A 20,057-nucleotide genomic window follows, 5' to 3' on the forward strand; every position below is an offset into this window, starting at 1 on the left:
CGAGTTAACATGAACTATTTGCTAATCAGTTCAGTAAAGTTGGAACTTTACTGACATGCAGTACAAAGTATATAATTAAATCAATCTGATTTTAAATGACGTGTCATGCTCTATTATATTATCGTGTTGAACAAGCACTTTGATTAGTCTGCTTTGTGGCATGTTCATAGCTGCTCGATAAAGATACTTGCATAGGTTGGTTTTTGTAGTAAGTCACTCTTTGAAGTATCTCTTACTTTGCTGGCAAAGTATGAACGCGAAACCAAAAAAATTGTCAATCTTTAACAAAGGAGTTTTTTGGCCTTATTTTTCAAATAGATTTCTTAGTGTGTTTGTTGTTCAGTTACTTTTCTGCATCAGATCTGTGATTGCATGGTTTGAAGATAAGTCAATAGATTGAATGACATTTAAATCTCCACAGAAAGGGACATTAGCAAAGAATTCTTTGTAACAAGTAGTTGACATTACTACATGACAACATATTTTATTAAAATGACCTCTGTCAACTAGTGAAAGTTTAACTCTGTATAATATCAAAAACTATTCGGTTAAACAATAGCAAATTTATAATGAAATTTCTTACTTTGCAGAGATCCATACATTGTAAATATATACAGCTTTTCAGCTGCTAGAAGAAAAAACTAATTTATCCTCCCACTCAAACAATTTTTAAAAATTAAATACTAAAGCAGCAGGTAAAGCGTTTCTATTGTGCTGCGTAATTGCAAGAAAAATATTATAAGGCATCATGCATAGAGAATTTTCTAAAATATTTTTAAATGTATGTTAAAGGATAAAAGATGAGTACATTGGGTTCATTCATACCTGACGAAGCAAAATTTATTAGAAACATGATGAATAAAGTGCAATCTCTAAAAAGGCGTGTTAGAGCCACATGTACGTCTTATGACTTCTCTAACTGGCTTCTTAAACCTAAAGATTCACAACTCTTGTTGACGTTGCGTGACTCAAAGAAGAGAATGAACAACTTAACTGCAATATTATATGCGTGTCTTCGTGAGAATTTCAATGCAAATTTAAAGCACGCTAATATAATTACGTCAATGGAATTAAGCTGTTGAATAATTTAAACATTAAAAAGAATTTTTTTAAGAGGTGTTTGTATTTTTTTTCAATCAGTATTAAATATTCCCTGTTACACAATCTGACTCAAAAGCAACGTAATAAAAAAGACATTTCTTTGCAGATTTCTACCTAAGAAACCAGCGTTGTTTGAATATGATGTACTTTAGAGAGTTTTATGTTTTTATAAGTAAAAGGGGGTAAATCATATTATAATGAGCTATAAAATTAAACAAAAGTTACTTATAGGCAATACTCCTTTTTTGCTTTATAGTATTTTATCTATGAACGGAAACTAACATCTGCAGTGCACATTTTTCTTTTAGTTTATAGAGACACTTGAAATAGTTGACTAATTTGAATATCGTCAAAATAAAAATATTTCTTACCGGGTGTTGTTATAAGGAATTAAAATAATTTGGTCTGTTATTTTCAATGTAAATGGTATTTCTTCAAATTGTTGAAACACTATTTTTGTCGCAAATTTTTTCTGACACTAAAATTCTGTAATTACGGCTCTTTATCCAAAATATAATTAAAAATCATCAAAATTTGTGTTTACGTCCACAGAAAAGTGTTTGTCTTGTGTTGATATCAAATTTCAAAAAGCCAATATTACTAGCACTTTAGGACAAGACAGTTTCTGCTTCAGTTATACTTTTTTAAGCTGCTGTTTGAGAAGAATAGAAAACAACTCGTCAGAATTCAAAAGAGAAATTTCAATGATAGCCAAATTGCCTCTTCAATGGTAAGAAATGAAAACATAAAGGAAACCTAAAACTCAGAGCCTATCACATAATTTAAGAACAATAGCTCTTATGGATTTAACTTCCTTATCAAGACCATACATTTCATTTATCATAGTCAGGCTTATACACAATCCAACAGATAATCTAACACAATCTTTATCTTATAAAATACTTAAAGCATTATGAAACATTTTTGTATGACTTTTTAAACATTTTCTGTTGTTAAGAGTAGCGCAGCCATGCATCATGTATATATAGCTGCCATTTGGTAATTTGATTAACTTACAATTCTTAAAAAAATCATTACTGTTTCGCAAATCATTTTATCATTTTATATTTATTCTTATGATGAAAACAAAAACGAATTGATTGATCACAACTAAAGATAAGTTCTACTTATTTATATTTATGAATGTCTGGAAATATATTATATCATATTTCCAATGATACGCCAGAGAAAATAGTAGCTACATCTAAAATATTTGAAGAAACCATCATTAAGTATTTTTGTTCTGAATACAGATAAGAAAAAAATGTTTTCCAACTATCATAGACATTTCAAAATTATTATATATTGCGAAGTGTTTTGCGTTTTTACAGGAGAATGATAGCAAACTAATACTTGAATGCATGTGTGATAAATAATATTTGATTGGATATTAAAACTAAGACTTATGATTGAGGGAAATTATAAAGAAAGAGAGGTACATAATTCAACAAATTGAAATGGGGCAAATCATCATCAAACATCAATACAGAAGTCATTTTAAAAATCAAGGAATGCATGCAAATCAAATGATACATTTTTCGTCTCTTGTTTCTTCTGCTACAATTATTCAATATTGCAAGAATATTTTTAACAAATGGAAAACGCCTTTTAATTGTCTAAAACAAAATATTTGAAGAATTAAAACTTTTTGAAAATTCAAAGTTGAATTCCTCTATTTAGTTCTTTAGAATTTTTTTTACATTAGCAATTATGTCGAAATGCTCATAAATTTGATTCAATTCAGAATTTATATAATTAGGAGAGTCGAACAACTCTTTACGACTGACAGATGTTGTAAACAGAATATCATGTATATCATGTAAAATGTAAGTCGAAAATTGTGCTCTGAAAATGTTAATGAGGGGCGTCTGCAACCACTAATGTGTCTTTTTTGTCCTTATTTTCCGCATCTTGAGAGAGGAAAGGGAAGTAGTACGTTGAAGTGAACTAAATTTGTTAAAAACATTAGAAATTAAAATCATGTGAAATGTGATGTATAGAGATGATGACCTAAGAAACCAGCGTTGTTTGAATATGATGTACTTTGGAAAGTTTTATGTTTTTATAAGTAAAAGGGGGTAAATCATATTATAATGAGCTATAAAATTAAACAAAAGTTACTTATAGGCAATACTCATTTTTTGCTTTATAGTCTTTTATCTATGAACGGAAATTAACATCTGCAGTGCACATTTTTCTTTTAGTTTATAGAGACACTTGAAATAGTTGACTAATTTCAATAACGTCAAAATAAACATATTTCTTATCTGGGTGTTGTTATAGGGAATTAAAATAATTTGGTCTGTTATTTTCAATGTAAATAGTATTTCTTCAAATTGTTGAAACACTCTTTTTGTTGCTTATTTTATCTGACACTAAGTTTCTGCAATTACGGCTCTTTATCTAAAATATAATTAAAAAGCATCAATATTTGTGTTTCCGTCAACAGAAAAGTGCTTGTCTTGTGTTGATATCAAATTTCAAAAAGCCAATATTACTAGCACTTTAGGACAAGACAGTTTCTGGTTCAGTTATATTTTTTCTAAACTGCTGTTTGAGAAGAATAGAAAACACTCGTCAGAATTCAAATGAGAAATTTTATTGATAGCCAAATTGCCTCTTCAATGGTAAGTAAGGAAAACATAAAGAAATCCTAAAACTCAGAGCCTATCACATAATTTAAGAACAATAGCTCTTATGGATTTAACTTCCTTATCAAGACCATACATTCTTTCATCATAGTCATGCTTATACGCAATCCAACAGATAATCTAACACAATCTTTATCTTATAATATACTTAAAGCATTATGAAACATTTTGGTGTGTTTTTTTTAAACATTTTCTGTAGTTAAGAGTAGTGCAGCCATGCATCATGTATACATAGCTGCCATTTGGTAATTTGACTAAATTAAAATTCTTAAAAAACTTTTACTGTTTCGCAATTCTTTTTATCATTTTATAATTATGCTTATAATGAAAACAAAAACGAATTGATTGATCACAACTAAAGATAAAGTTCTACTTATTTATATATATGAATGTCTGGAAATATATTATATCATATTTCCAATGATACGCCAGAGAAAATAGTAGCTACATCTAAAATATTTGAAGAAATCATCATTAAGTATTTTTGTTCTGAATACAGATAACAAAAAAATGTTTTCCAACTATCATAGCCATTTAAAAATTATAAAATATTTGCGAAGTGTTTTGCGCTTTTACATGAGCATGATAGTAAACTAAAACTTGAATTCATGGGTGATAAATAATATTTGATTGGACATCAAAACTAAGACTTATGATTGAGGGAAATGATAAAGAAAGAGAGGTACATAATTCAACAAATTGAAATGGGGCGGCAAATAAAAAGCAAGGAATGCATGCAAAGCAAATGATACATTTTTCGTCTCTTGTTTCTTGTGCTACAATTATTCAATATTGCAAGAATATTTTTGTCAAATGGCAAATGTCTTTTAATTGTCTAAAACAAAATATTTGAAGAAGTAAGAAATTTTTTAATTCTGCAAAGTTGCATTCCTCTATTTAGCTTTTTAGATTTTCTTTTCTTTAGCAGTTCTGTCAAAATACTCATAAATTTCATTCAATTCAGAATTTATATAATTATGAGAGTCAAACTTCTCTATACGACTGACAGATGTTGTAAAGCAGAACATCATGTATTGTTTAACGGCCTTCATTTCTGTAACTAGACGACAGAGAAGCCAGCTAGTCTGTTAAACACTGCGCAACAGATTATTTGGCATTTAATTTTGCTGGCTTAGTTAAGCAATACGTCTTTCCCATTCATCTGGTAAACTGAGTTAACATGAGCAAATTTGAAATCAACTCATTTTAAATTTTTTCTAAACCGCTCTTGTTGAATTTCATATATTGCGTCATTTCCTTATAGTGGACATTGAAATGTTTTATTTCTTTCTATGCTTTCGTTTCCTGGAAACCTTACATCTATTTATTCAAAACACGTTCTAGGCGGGTGAACTCTACTTATATGAATTGTTGTAAACATGAGTCTTTATAATGAACAATTTGTCTAATCTATTGCAATAATATCCAAACATCATAAATTATCTGAAAGCAAACGTGAAAATAATTTTTGGGGAAGGAAGTTAAAATGTTAAATAATTATAGAAATCAATACGTGATTTATATACCAAAAAAAGTTTAAGAACAAATGATTATATGATTATATTGATGATAAGCCTTTCATAAATAAAGTAAATGTTTTACTACAAAAGCTTTAAATAAATTAGTAATCGTCCACCTTCTAATAAATAGAAAATAAAGATGATATCAAGCTCAACAAAAGCGTTTCCTTGGACTCTCATAATCCTGTCTATTAGTGGCCAAATAGTAAATGGTAATGAAGAGATATCAATCTGCAAGAAACGATTAGAGACATTAAAAGACAACGTGAAAGAATGGATGGAAAGTTGCGTTGATAAAAATGGCAATGACGATAACATAACTGCATGCAAGGAAGTAAAACAATACAACCAAGAAATAATGCAAATGCAAACAGAAATGTGTTTTTACAAAGGTATAATCTTTAGTTTTGACAAATTTTCATAGTTTCTTGTTCATAGCACCAAAAACAATATTCAACAAAAATAGGTAGAAGTTGTGCAGCCAATCTAATTTCAGTTATTAGTAATATTTCTACTGTGAACAATTCTTTCTAAAAATACTTATTCTGGTCTTTCACAAAATATTATGATCGTAAAGTCTATAAAAATTTGCATTTTTTCAATCCACTCTCATCGTTGTTATTTATATTTTTTTATTATTTATTTAGATGTTTATCCAAAGCCATATTTGATTATTATGAGCTTTGATAAAATATACTCTGTTAATTCTATTACTGGAGTTATTTATGTCAGCACTATTAATGGCTCCAGTAAGAATAAATTTGACCATGCATCAAGATATAATGACATAGAAATTGATGTAGTTGAGAATGTGCTTTACTACATTGATGACAAAGACATCAAACGGGGAAATCTTGACTTGACTAGAAACGAAATTTTTTCGAAAAATATTTCTGTTCATGATATTACAGTTGACTTGATTGGTCGTCGTATCTTTTACATTGACTCCATGAACATTATCTACCAAATTTATTTGAAAAAGAACATTACAAGTGTTATGAGGCTTCAACCAGGCTTACAATTTTCCAGCATTGCATTTGACTCAAAACATGGGTAAGGCGATATTGAAATTCTTTTTATTTACTATAAAATTAATAAACTGTGTCACTCGATTGGAGGGTTTTCTTACGTCAGGTAAGAGTTTTTGTTTTTAGAGACGGTGTTTTAATTTAATAGAAAAGTTACATTTTATAAGTCCGTATTATGGTTTGTTATTTAAAGGTTTAATAATAGAAAAAATATCAATTTTCCAGGGAAATAAAAACTCGCTTTTTCCCGAGGCAGCGAGTATTAAGTATTTTGTTGGCTGTAAAGAAACAAACGTCATATAGTTCGACAGATTTTTATTAAAATCAACGTCTTTCGGAGAGATTTGGCCAGCAAAACTTAATTGCGCGACTATAAGGCATTTAAAACCAACTGCAATAATGAACACATTTCGTGTGATTATTAAGCACACATGCAGTAGAAAATAACATGCAGATCCTGAAATTTCAAAAATCGACAGCGATATTTATGTGGAGCAACCAAAGAGCTCTGAGAAAAAATGTAACAACGGAGGGATCAATGTTTACATATAATGAAGTCATTAAATGAAATAAAACAGAGCGGTAGAAACTGAAATAAAATATTAAATAATTACTTTGCACATAAAACTTTAGTCAAATACTCACAGAACCTTGGCTTTCCACAACCTACAAAAAAGTAGTACAACTTCACTGTGCAACTTAGTGTTGTACATTTAATTCCATTACTGGCTTCGGCTAGCCACCTAAGAGGGCTTTTCTTTGTCAGAAAAAGCAATTTGCTTGACGACTCCATGGTAATCATATGCTTAATAAGATAAACCCTACGCAAAAGATTTTAACAAATTGGGAGCATTGTTTGTTGCTATACTGTGCTCTTTTGTATACTTTTTTGAGGCAGTGCAAGAGATGTGCAACAATCTCAATACAGAATGCCAATAAAATTTTAAAATATTCACGAGTGTGGTGAATGTAAAAAACCTTAACTTTTCGCTTTGTAATAAAGATAAAAAGAACTACACACATTCCAACGTAGTTACATGAAAAATATAAAAATGGATTTTAGTTTTCAAAAATGTGGCAATTCAAAGTGGTTATATCACGAATTTTAGCCCCCCTTTTTTATTAGCTAAATTGAAAGACCTTGTTTCAGTGATTTTAAATCTGCAATTATAATTGCAATTGGATTGGTGAAAGTGATTTTACGGACGTTCAAAGTCACGATTTTCAGCATTTTTTTTGCGAACTTTTTGATCGGTATGCTAATGACTTGTGACGTAGAAAGTTGAACACATATATCAACATGGCGTATTCTACTAGTAATCTTAATAAGAAACGCGGAGGAAAACGCTGTGTTGCTGGCGGACCTAATCAAATTAGTTGCGCCAATGATTCAAAAACAGAAGGAATGTCGATGCATCTGTTTCCTAAAAAAGAAACAGAGCCGCAAAGACATAGAAAATGGGTAAATTTTGTGCGTAAACATAGACCGGGTTTTGAGGCTTCCTCTACCTCGTGTCTGTGTTCTGCGCATTTTGAAGATTCTTGTTTTGACCTTAATTTGAGCGTGCAAGTCAATCTCAAAAGAAGGTTGAAGAAAGATGCTATCCCAACCATTGACGTGGCTGGGATTCCTGAACCATTACAGGACGAAATAACCGATCGAAAGCGCAGACAAGTAAGTTTACGCTTGTTTATGTTAATTTTTCTTTTGTCATATAAATTCGATATAAGTTTTGTAGATTATTCGACATACTCTCCATAAGCCATCGCTGTAGAATATGAGAATTGAAGCATCAGTAACAAATTATTTTTCATATCAATTTGTAGAATATGTTGAACAAGTAAAGAATGTTCTTTTCATGTCTAATAAACAAGAACTTTCAACTATAATGGAAAGATATAGAGGTAAAGCACCCAAACCTTTGTGCAGCCAGTTTCCCACCAAACGATCCAAGGCTGAGGCAATAAAAATATATGTTGCGAGGAACAAGCATGTCAGTCATGCACTTTATCCGTACTGTAAGTATGGGATAATGGTATTGTTTACAATTATTTTAGGATGTAATGAATTGCATTTTTTCCTTAGTGGAACAGCAAAGACAGCAGTTACAAGACCTAACAGATGATGCGGATCAAATATTAAATAGCGCTGGGAATAAAAGTACTCGCAAATGTACTAAATGCAAAGCTCCAATGAAAGGACATCCTCAAGGTCAATGCTCCACTGAAAAAGAATAAATTGAAGTTGGTAGATGATAGGGCAGTGGTCAGACATTGCTTGGAGCCTGTCTGGAATGGAGAAGTAAGGCACCTCCTTCCCACCACCAGCCTGAGGGTTCACCTTAGGCAAGTGATAGTACCCTCTAGCCTCCCTATCTGGGCACTGATATACACACCTTTCCTGATGATTACAGTATTAATATAACATTGAATGGTATGTATACTTGTCAGATTGAAGATGACTATCTCACTCGATTGTGCAACTAATTAATTTTCATGAATAATTTTTTTTATTGTAGTTTAATGCTCAACATGCCCTTTGCGGATGCAGTGCACTCAAGTGTGAAGACCTTATAAGATAAGTTCATGTGGCTTGCTATTTTCCATTTTTACATTTATGCTATGATTTAATTCCATATAATTTTTCTTTTGTCTTTTTTCCCAGACTGACATTGAAGAAAAGATTTTCTTTACCATATAGTGCATCCATGTATCTCCTATTTGGTTTTCATCTACGCATATTTCCTGACCATTCTAAATTCAGCAAAGAAGGCCAACCGTCTCTACAGTGCACAAGTTAAAAGACTTTTCCATCATCGCCCCTCTGATGGTATGTAACCTTTTGTGTTACCACTTGGATATGTTTTCCGAATAAAGTGGTAAACACAAGCAGGTAAAGGCCGAGTATTCTCCCATCCCATAGACCCACAAAACCATCGCATCAACCATCTGTATGCCACAGCTCTCAAGTACCTGAAGTAAATAAAAAGGTTGGACTAATTATTGTTGATGAAACAATGTTGATGATAACATTGTTTCTCATACAATTTACAATCTTACATATTTAATGATTGTGATGCTTGGCAGCGATAAGCACGTCCATTCCTATCTCTCAATAGTGGCCCGACGTTTTCAAGGACAGCCTCATGAACTAAAGGCCCAAATATTTTCTCAATGCTGCCATCGAATGTCATTTTCTGCAAAGCTGGTCCTATTTCCTTACAGCATCTGTACTCTAATGCGCCTTCTAACAAATCGGTATGACAACATTGACAATTACACCTGAAACGTGGGAGCATTGTGGTTTATAAAGTAACTTTATGTATATTACAAATAGGAGAAAACAACAACTTACCATTCACCGAGTGGAAGTACGCCATCACCTCGTTGTTCTAAGGTCGCAGGGAGAATTCCATCGGGATCATCTGGAGTATGCACTTCATCACCATCTCCTGCGAGCGGTTCATCGTCATATGCGAAGTCGTTTAAATGCTCGACATACCCCACGGATTCCGAGCTCGAATCAGATACGTATTCAGACATCGAATTTGAATTATCTGAGCACTGATTTGAGGCCATACTTTCCGGACAACTTGTTTTTTAATATTTTATTGAAAATACTGTCATTATTTGTTTTTAAGACAAGAAAAACGACAACAAAATCACCTTCTATAATATAATATTATATTGACGGAAACAGACGTGTTGAACTATCTACGTCACAAGTATTAAAATGGCGTCGTAAAAAATTCGCAAATAGTACCCGACTTTGGAGGCAAAATTAAGCAACTTATATTTATCTGTTTAAGTCCAGCGACATGTCATAGTTCATCAAATAATCCAAATTTTCGATTAAGCTCATAAAAAAGGGGGGCTAAAATTCGTGATATAACCACTTTAAAAAAACATAATCAATATATCAAGTTTATAGTTTTCAAGCCTTCTTTTAACTTGCATTGAATGGCAGAGTATATTGAAAACTCGAGAGCTGCAAATTAAGTGGCTGCACACTTTCCTTTAATAAATCCAATCACATATCTAAACAAATCACCTGATTGGAAAATCATTCCACTACCTTTAGTTCATGCAGTGTTTCTTAGTGTAGCTTAGGCAAACGTTAGGTCTGAAGATAATAATCATGTGATTAAAGAGAAATTGGCTTAAAAGCCCTGTAGAGCGAGAACTTTCTGAATATGTTATAAATAATTTACGACTTTAAAATAATTTCCTCTTCTAACGATTCCTATGAACTCTCCATTCATGAAAGCCTTCTAATCAATAAATACAAGCCTTCACTCTTCGCCTCTCTTAGCTTCACTAAATTTTACTTCCCAACTTCTTTATCATGTAATCCATTTGACACCGCCTCCTTTAGTCGTAATTTAACACCTTTTGTAAATACAATATCTTGTCTTAAATCTCATTATAAATTATTACTTGCCTGAATATGTCTTGAGTAAAGACGAAACGTCAGTATAAATTCAATTTTACAGCTTTTGGTCTATTTCTATGGCTCTAATTAAAACTTTATGTTAGGCATTAATTGTTATCATATTACAAGAAAAAATTAAGTTTCACGAACACAAAAAGCCAAAAGAACGGTAATATATACGAGAAAGTTTTTAAAGAGTTCGGGGCAAGGTGCAATGAACGATAAGAAGACATGAACTTTGCTGTTACTCAAATACGTAATATATTTAAAAATGTATAGGAAAATGTAATTATGTATCAATGATAATCTAAACTGCCAGTTGCATCAAACATTTTCGATAAAGTAAAGGCCATAGAGTTTAAGCAGGTTTTGCAGCTCGTCCTATCCAAAGATTCTTAAAAACACGAATATGACATGGCAATAGAATCATCATTTTTAAATGGCACAAATAGCGTTAGCTCCAGTGTCAATCTTTTTCTGATTTTTCAGAAAAACAATGAAAAAATTTGACAATTAAAAAGAGAATGTTAAGATAGTTTTAAAAAATCGTTTGTCCAAACAAACTGAAAGAAAAAGTATCAACAAAAGACAATGTTTTTGAAGCTATAGCTCTTTTAAAGACATTTGTGGACGATGATCCATCCAAGGAGCTGCTAATTTTCATGCAAGATGAAACTGAAAAATTAAGAAAGCTTAAAATTGAAATGACAAAGCTTTCTTAATTAAATATCTACATGAAATGGTGCATATCATTTACCAACACCAAATTTTCAATTCGAACAAAATTTCCACGCATCGGCTAATTTTCAGCATTATCAATTACCAACACAATTTATTCAGCAGCCACTCCAAACTACAGCATTAGTCATTCCGACAATAATCGCAAACAATCATTATAGAAGTTTTGCGAATAATAATAACATATTACATTTATTATTATGTTCTGAACCACATGGAATGATTAATTACTCCATATATTTTAGTTCGGTTTTTAAAAGAGAGATTTCAAATGATAAAGGTGATCTTTTCCTGCTAGTTATAATAGCTTTATGTTGCTATATTATCAAATTTTATGATTATGTTCCATTAAACCGTGTATATATGAAGGTAGTTCTGAATACTTTGACAACATCTTTGTCTAAACTAAAAAAATATTCTATCTTTCCTTTCTTGCATATATTAGCCTGCCAATTGCATTTCAGTACGTATAGAGAAAACTAATGAACAAAACAAATATTTTTACTTAGGTATCTTTTCTTGGCAGAAAGTACAGAACGTTTCTTATGGTTATGGAGCATGACTGCAAATAAACATCATATTTTTTTAGTTTCACTTCAGTCAATACCACTTGATCTAACGCTTGACATTGCTAAAGAGAAGATATATTGGCGAGTTTCAAACGGAAATGTTTTTTCTTGTGATTACTACTCCCAAAATGTAACTGATTTTGGAACTTCACGAGGTCCCATGGCAGTATTTGGGGATTTCATTTATATCATAACTAGTGTTGGACGAAGTGTCGTTAGTGTCCATAACACAACAGATCAACGTACGAGACGTAAATTTTTTCTTCCTGTAAACATCGGTTATCTTGATTTGGCTGTAGCTATACACAGTATCACTCCTCATTCAAACGGTAGTTAAATATTTACCTATTTGTTATAGTAATGTAAGACCTGCCAAAACTCCCACGCTAATGTTCATACAATAGAAAGACGTTAAAAAGTTCAAAGTTACATTGCCTTAGTAAACGTTGTTCTTCCTTCCAAAATTATAGAAAATCAAATGAACATTAAGCTCAAAGTGCAAAGTGTCTAATTTGGACATTTTTGCCGTGTGTCTATTCTTATCAAACTTCTTGGGTGTTAAATTTAAGTCTTTATTGTTTTTTACATCATTTAAACAATCACTTGGGCTTGAAATCAGTCTTAAATAAAAAAAATCATGAAAATAGATTGTAAGACAAAAACGTCCAAATTGAGATGTTGTGCAGTGAGCTTAATGTTTATCAAATTTCTTAAAATTTCAGTATATTGCAAAACAGAGTTTAAACTTTTACATCTTTGGATTAAACTAGATTTGAAACTTTTCATTTTCTTTGTGCATGCTGTTAAAATTGAGGCGATTACGAAGTACTCTTATGGTTTTCGAGATTAATTTTTTATTCATTTTACTTTAAAGCCATGCCAAAATACATGAGCTTGACACATTTTGTGAGAACTACTGATGAATTGCTAATTTTCTGAACATTTTTCAATTATCTAACTTCTTTAGTATATCCCTTATAGTGCCCCAAACAGTCAGCAAATTTGTTCATAATCTGTAAATTTTCAACATTTATTAAATTGTTTTGTTTTTACGAAATGCGCGAACACCAAAAATGCTAACATTGCATAACAAACTTGCTTGCTTGGTACGTCAACGTGGATACTGAGTGAAAAATTGTATTCTTTGAGGAAGAATATGTTTCGTTTAAAATCCCTGGTTGATTTTATTTTTAATTTTATTGATCGATATAGAGACAAGCACTTTTCAATTTCCTTTGTGTGGACCCAACACATACTATCGTAAAATTAATGGAACATTGAACTGCACGTGTATGGAAGGATACTTTGGAGAATGTAACTCGTGCAATGGTATGGATTTATTACTGTCTTTATTAAGATTTTTTATCACTTATTATCAATAAAGAGCATATCTGTGCAGTTTTAAACCTTTGTTCTTAGTTGAGAATCCTGAGCTGTTCTCTCTGCTGTTCTTTCTGCGCAAGGAATTTGCTGCATCTACATTTTACATGTAACCACAAAAATAAGGCTCAAAGCACCACATACAAGTTCATAAACCATTATCAATACAATCAAGCAGGAAATCAGTAATAAATTTATGAAAAGCTTCAATACACTTAAAACTTCCTCAGCACACAACATTGAAAGTGTATGGTTCTCTAAATGACAATAGCATATGTTAGCATTAACACATTTTGTTTTTCTCTACATTAAGGCGGGGCTTGGGCTAGGGTTAGGGTAAGAATTAAAGTTAGGTTTAACACTCCTCCTGAAGTTAGTTATCCAGCTATGGCCCTGCTAACCTAGATACACCATATTAGACAGTCTTGAGTTTATTATTGGTTGGCTTTCGTAAACTAAGAATTCTGTAAATCCAAGCTTTAAAAAGCATTTTTACAGACATGCTTCCAGAACTCCTAGAATGATTGCACCTCAATAATATTACATCAAATGTCTTCAACCAATGGATTGTATTTTTATGAACTCTTTCCAACAACAGAAAAATATGGCCGAGTAATCACTCAGTAGGATATGTAGGCTGAATCTTACATTCCCGCGTTTTTAAAAGTCCTGTTCTCTTTAAACATAGTTTTTACTCTTTGCCATTCTAGATGAGATAAATGTTCAAAATTCCAATAATATATCCTGTTGGAAACTGTACGATATACTATTATAATGCTCTATGTATAGAACTCATAAAGTAGTGAGTTTATCTCGTTCGAAATTTAAATTTATTCTATGTTGTTTATACTATGAGTAACAAAACTGAAGCAAAGGCAATGCAGCATAAGAAACGGAAAGGTCCTCAAAATACTGAACTTTTTGGGAGAAAGTTTTATGACTTAAAGTTCCACAAATTTTTCTAAGCTTACAGGCCGCGCAATTAGTCATCCGCTGCTTAGTATGGGTGCATGCACTGATAATGTTCATTTATACATATCTTGTTCATTTTCGATGTAAGAAAATTAGGTTTTACTGTTAAGCATTCACTTCCTTTAAAAACCTAAATAAGCAATATTTTTAAGAGGTACAATAAATAAGGTCAAAAAATGTATGTAAATAATGTGTAATAACGTTTTTCAGTAGATGGCATTAAATTTCTACTGGGTTTAATAAAATTTCAAATGACTTTCTTACTATTCAATTTAACGCTATTAGAGTTAGACTGGATTTTTTTATTCAGACATAAAAAAATTTCATGTAAGCACACATTACAATGAAATTGACTTTAATCTGGAAAATTAGGAATGTTATTTGAAATGGGCGTTAAAATGAGCTATATTTGACAGCTTACCTCAAGTTCATGCACATTTTTGGTGTTATGATTTCCTTTTTTTAGTATTTCTTTCTCGATTACAATATTATGTAATGAATTAGTTTTTAGTTTAAAACAGACAGCTGATTATGCACAATATAAATACGTAACAAATCCACATCAACACCTGACGATTATTGTAACCCTCCATTTCAACACGAAGGTTTCTCCTTATGATTAAAATGTCAAGTGTTAGCCGGACTACATAAGCTTTAAAAACAATTTCGTTTATTTCTTTTACAATTTCTATACAATTTTTTTAAGAATTGTATTCTATTATACTTTACTCCGCAACTTGTGGCTACTCTACAAAACCAACTCAAAGACCGTCCTCGCTCCTTAAAAACCCTTTAGGTATTGAAGGACTTGTTTTAAACAACATCTGACTGCAAAACACAATCCTGCCTGTTTAAGCATTTTTAATCAGCTTTTACAGTTTAAAAGTGCATATTAAATATTCTATTCTATTCGTACAAATCATTCTGAAAACAATTACTTGTTATTGTTGTCTTATTTTTTGTTTCATTCGTCTAGCAAGCTGTCCTTCTGATTGGTTGCATATAGAATCATCTTGTTATTTCTTCAGTGCAAAAGCAGCAACATGGAATAAAGCAAGAAAACTTTGTCAACAGAAGGTAGGAGATCTTGCTGTTCCAAAGAATAATGCTGAGAATAATGCCATAACCAGAATCATCTTGAGAAAACGCCTTAAAGGTCACTTTATTGGTTTGTATCGCAATAAAAGTGACAATAAGTTCTACACAATTCAAAATGTTAAGCCCAGTTTCACATTATGGTATTGGAGACAACCTAGTCACGAAAGATTTGGCATAGAGGACTGCGTTGTAATTTATGACAAAAATTATAAATCCAAATGGAATGATGTTCGATGTGTAAAGCACTTTAAATTCATCTGTCAACGTGAGAGACGTAATTTAAACTGTGAGTAGCTTTTAAAATTTTTAATACATTAGATACTTTACATATATTTACTATTTTGTGGTAAAATGGTTGCATTCTTTAGTTATTGTTTTCCTGCCAAAAAAATGTTAGAACTAGAGAACTCATTCGACCATGTAGCACATTGTTGGCACTAAAAGCGAATTCTGAACTTTTTGTGCTACTAAGAGTGATTCAATCAATGGCCCAAGGTGAAATGTTAATGGCTTGAAGACAAATAAATCTCTTATCGCCAAAAATAGTTTAACATGTTCAACTAATATTAATGTGGTACCAAATTTGGCCAATCAGAAAAATTGCAAGTATATCTTGGTTCATACTTAAAGATGTCAATTCAATAAACAACTGGTATGCAGGGAATGGTCACCTAAATATCAAAAATAATTGAGAGTTATGTTTAGTAATAGGTTTGCCCGAGTAAATATGTCAAAAACGGAACCTTAGATGAAGCTTCCCTAAACTTATAATAATTCAAAAGACCTGGTATTAGGCAATAATGAAAATGCCATAACTTCTTAACCATTCCTATTTACATAACTTCTTTGTCCGACACGCCCTACAGCTGAGCACATTAGGTCACAAAACATGACTATTCGCACATATATGAATATTCACCACCCCCCTCCAATCAACGTTCTAGTTTTGGACCTGGGCGTAGCCAACCTGCTTGTATTTAGTCTTGTTTTGTTACTTTTTCTGTGTTGATTTACTTAGAAAACAATACATTTAAAAATGAACAGTGCTTGATGGAACAATGAATAATGCTTGATTGAATAATACTTTTTATAATCTTACGGCAACATGCAACTTCTCCAAATACCGCTGCTATTCATACCAAGATATGCATATCAATGACGTCATGCTTGGATCAAATATGATTTTTCCACTTCTTGTAAAAAATTTTTTCAAAGGATTTATTGTGGGTAACCGTCGAGCTTGATTGGTATAGATGATATGCTTACTTTCATATAATTTTGTTAGTTGATGCATTTTCTTTTGCAAAGATAATCCAACATCTTGAATTAACAAACTCAAAATTTCCGACACTTGCAACGACAGGATAAGATAATTAACATGCCCTTGTTGTGTGAGTTTTTCCAAGACTAATGTCATTGCTTTAAATGGCTAAGTTGTTTTTCGTTTTTTTATTAATGATGACAATAATTCAAAAATAGCAACCGTCGTGGGTACACGTCACACTTCATAATTTATAGTCCTATTAGCTATGTAAGAACTAGGTTTGATTTATATCATAGATGCCACCTTATCAATCCCACTACCAGATTTAACTTTTTTTATGTGTGGTTCTGCTTGTAGCCCTTGGTGAGCAATCTTCTATCGTGTACAGTAAATGATCGTTAATTAATTTATTCTGTTAATAGACTCATTCTTTACATGTTGATTTGCTCATATCAAATATTAATGTTTTAGGACTATTATGTTTTTACATTCTCGTAAAATCAATTAAGAAATATTCAAATGTAATAAATTAAACAAAAAAATCACATTTATTTATTACACATGTTTATATTAGATATAAAGTTGCTTAATTTATGGTACACATTTTCAAACAACTTTATTGTGAAACATTAGATATCGGTGAATGTCAGTCTTCTCCTTGTGGCAAAGATCACTCATGCATAAATATCCCAGGCTCCTACGAATGCCTATGCTCCACTGGATACAAACTTGACAAATCCAAAAAGAAATGTATCGGTAAGTTGGTCTTTCTAGATCTTTTATCTAATGTTGCAAGCTTACGTGACTTCGTGAAAATTCTTTGAAAACTGCTTGAAGTATTAAAATATGGGAAATGCTTGACAGGGTCTTGTGTTCAAATGCACAAATTATTAGCTAACTCAAGAAGGGCGTTTCTCAAAAGTCTCTGCTGATTAAGTGAATTAAAAGATAAATAGATAACAATTAGTGGTTTATGTTATATTAGAACTGACTTAAGCTTGTTTAAAGTGAGCATTTTATGTGAAACCAGCATAAAGTTGGCAATCACTTAATTAGAATTCAATTTATAAGTAAAGACAGTGAAACGTGGTTCTGATTAGTCAATAGCTGTGTTTTCATTAGTCTGTGCAAAACAGATATGAATTCCACAAATCAAATCAATCAAATTTCAAATCGATCATAAATGCATTTTAGGTGTAAATTTGAAACGTCTGTTTTCAATTTGTCTTTTCCACTTTATTGTTGCTTTATAAAAGAGATAAATGATGTTTTCGTGTTTGCACTGGCTTATGCAAACCTTAGAGACGTTTTTTGAGAACTTTCAAATTCTCGATCAGCTCTCAAGCTCTAACTTCCAAAGGTCTCCTTGGGGATGGCTTAAGCCTGTGCAAATACATTAAATAACTTTTATTTCTTAATTAAAGGCCACATCATAGTTTACAATATTGTTAGGTTGTTGGTTTAAAATATGTCATCTGTCATTTGAGTTAAGACATATGGTCAAAAAATTATGTGTAGTGCAAAAGTGCAATTGCCATTTCTCATGTTGCTATTGCTGAAAAGGCTAATTAATGAGTTTAAATAAAGTTTATCAATCAATCAACAATGACTACAGCAAGCATATAAAAAGAAAGTAGATTGGAGATATAATAGGTTTAATATTGAATTTTCAATTGAATTACTCTTATTGCATCATTTTCCCCTGAATTTAAGAACAATTAGTTGTTGTTACATTTCCTTATAACTTTAAAATTTCTGACAAAAATCATCTGTGGGGGAGATCATCTCTGATCTACTACCTCCCTGAGATTTCCGTTTAATATAAAAAATCTTTTAGTTTATCAAGTACCATTGAGTAGGCAATCAGTTTGAAATCAATATAACGGAAACAATATTGTCCAGAGTAATATTAGTTTTGATTATATTAGCTACCCGTCAGTGGAATTTACAAAAACTTTATAAAGTCTTCCTGACCCTGACATCAAAAAATGTTGGTCAAGTGATTCTAAGAATTTTTTTGCAATAGTAATCTCAAAATTTTTGATGTATACAAGGTAATTTGTTTCATATATGATACAAATGGTGTATGATATATAATGAATGAGAATGTTTGCGTGAATTTACTGAATTTTGCCCGTATTCTAAAACTTCAATCACACTCATACTCAATGATTGCAACACAGAAATCTCGCTCCTGCCAAGTAATGGCAGTTTAATGTTTTCAACAATGGCATGTTTTTTTTGCCAAAATATTTCAAATTATAGCTACGCCATAAAAATTTGCGAGGGGATTTTGAAACTTCATTCTGTGTGTGTGGTTAGACTTTAAAAAGCAGGCATTTGTCTTGCTGTTTATTTTTAGTTATTACAGCTTTTTTGACTTTTTATTATTATAGATACCAACGAATGCAAGTTTTCTCCTTGTGAATCGTGTTACTTATGCTATAATACCCCAGGCTCATACTATTGCAGAAGAGGTCCTCGTTGTGTACGTTGCCCATACAGTAATCCTATTTTCTGCAGAGAGTAAAAACAGAGTGTACAACTTTAGTTTGGGTTCAGTGATTTAAGCATAGTGGAAAAGAACAGTGGCGCGAAAATCAAAGTACACAACCAGGGAGCAATAATATCAGGAAGAACCAAGCCTTTAAAAAAAAATAACGTTTAAACACATAGAAATTAAAAATCATTTTATTAGAAGCAAAGTACAGGTAGCGCGGAACAATGAACTTAATTAATTGCCAACGAAGATAACTTAGTAAATATATTTACAATAACAAAAAGTAAAGTTAAAATAGATCATTTTCAACATTTTCTATGTAGCCAAAATGACACTGCTATATGTATAAGTGTAATGTAAGGTGTTTGCCAAGCCGCGTCTTTATAATGAAATAAGGAAAGTGTAGTAATTTGTGTAATAATGTCACCCTATCATTGTGAACTTAATCTCATGATAGATTATTATCAACCAATCATGTAACGTCTTTTATGTAAGTTACGTGTATCAGCACGTGCTTACTTGTAGTTTCAGTATTTTCTTGCAATGTACAATTTTTGATTGAATGTTATAAATATACTTATCGGAAGCAACGCGAGTTCAGCCTCAAACAACAACTGCCACAAAATATATCCACTAGCGAAGTGTGAAAGCATGGATATTTACCATAGATTTTAATAAAGGCATGTAAAACAGAGCTACAAAAGCTTTGCAAGAGTTCAGCAATATATATATATGAAGTATATAAGTGAGTAAAAGTTCCATATTCGTGATTGTCCAGATTTTGTGAGCTCCGTTTGTTCAACT

At 31.5% G+C, this 20,057-nt stretch overlaps 1 protein-coding gene across 1 annotated transcript; it reads left to right on the plus strand.

Annotated features, from left to right (window-relative positions):
• The first annotated feature begins 12,170 nt into the window (after nucleotides 1–12,170).
• On the plus strand, nucleotides 12,171–19,956 carry LOC124454333 (C-type lectin domain family 4 member C-like). The gene is made up of 5 exons (XM_047005144.1): nucleotides 12,171–12,368; nucleotides 13,252–13,368; nucleotides 15,368–15,775; nucleotides 17,387–17,509; nucleotides 19,150–19,956. Exons 1-5 carry the CDS (start codon nucleotides 12,200–12,202, stop codon nucleotides 19,281–19,283), a joined length of 951 nt encoding a protein of 316 aa, XP_046861100.1. The 5' UTR covers nucleotides 12,171–12,199; the 3' UTR covers nucleotides 19,284–19,956.
• The last annotated feature ends 101 nt before the right edge of the window (nucleotides 19,957–20,057 follow it).

Source organism: Xenia sp. Carnegie-2017, unplaced genomic scaffold (genome assembly GCF_021976095.1).
Source record: "Xenia sp. Carnegie-2017 unplaced genomic scaffold, XeniaSp_v1 HiC_scaffold_3, whole genome shotgun sequence".
In the NCBI taxonomy this organism is placed as follows: Eukaryota; Metazoa; Cnidaria; class Anthozoa; order Malacalcyonacea; family Xeniidae; genus Xenia; species Xenia sp. Carnegie-2017.

Excerpts from the sequence above, each read along its gene's own strand:
- LOC124454333 (XM_047005144.1), top strand. The coding sequence starts at position 12,200 with ATGGCAGTATTTGGGGATTTCATTTATATCATAACTAGTGTTGGACGA. Across the intron at positions 13,369-15,367 it reads AGAATGTAACTCGTGCAATG|CAAGCTGTCCTTCTGATTGG; the intron begins GTATGGATTTAT and ends TCATTCGTCTAG. Across the intron at positions 15,776-17,386 it reads TGAGAGACGTAATTTAAACT|ATATCGGTGAATGTCAGTCT; the intron begins GTGAGTAGCTTT and ends GTGAAACATTAG.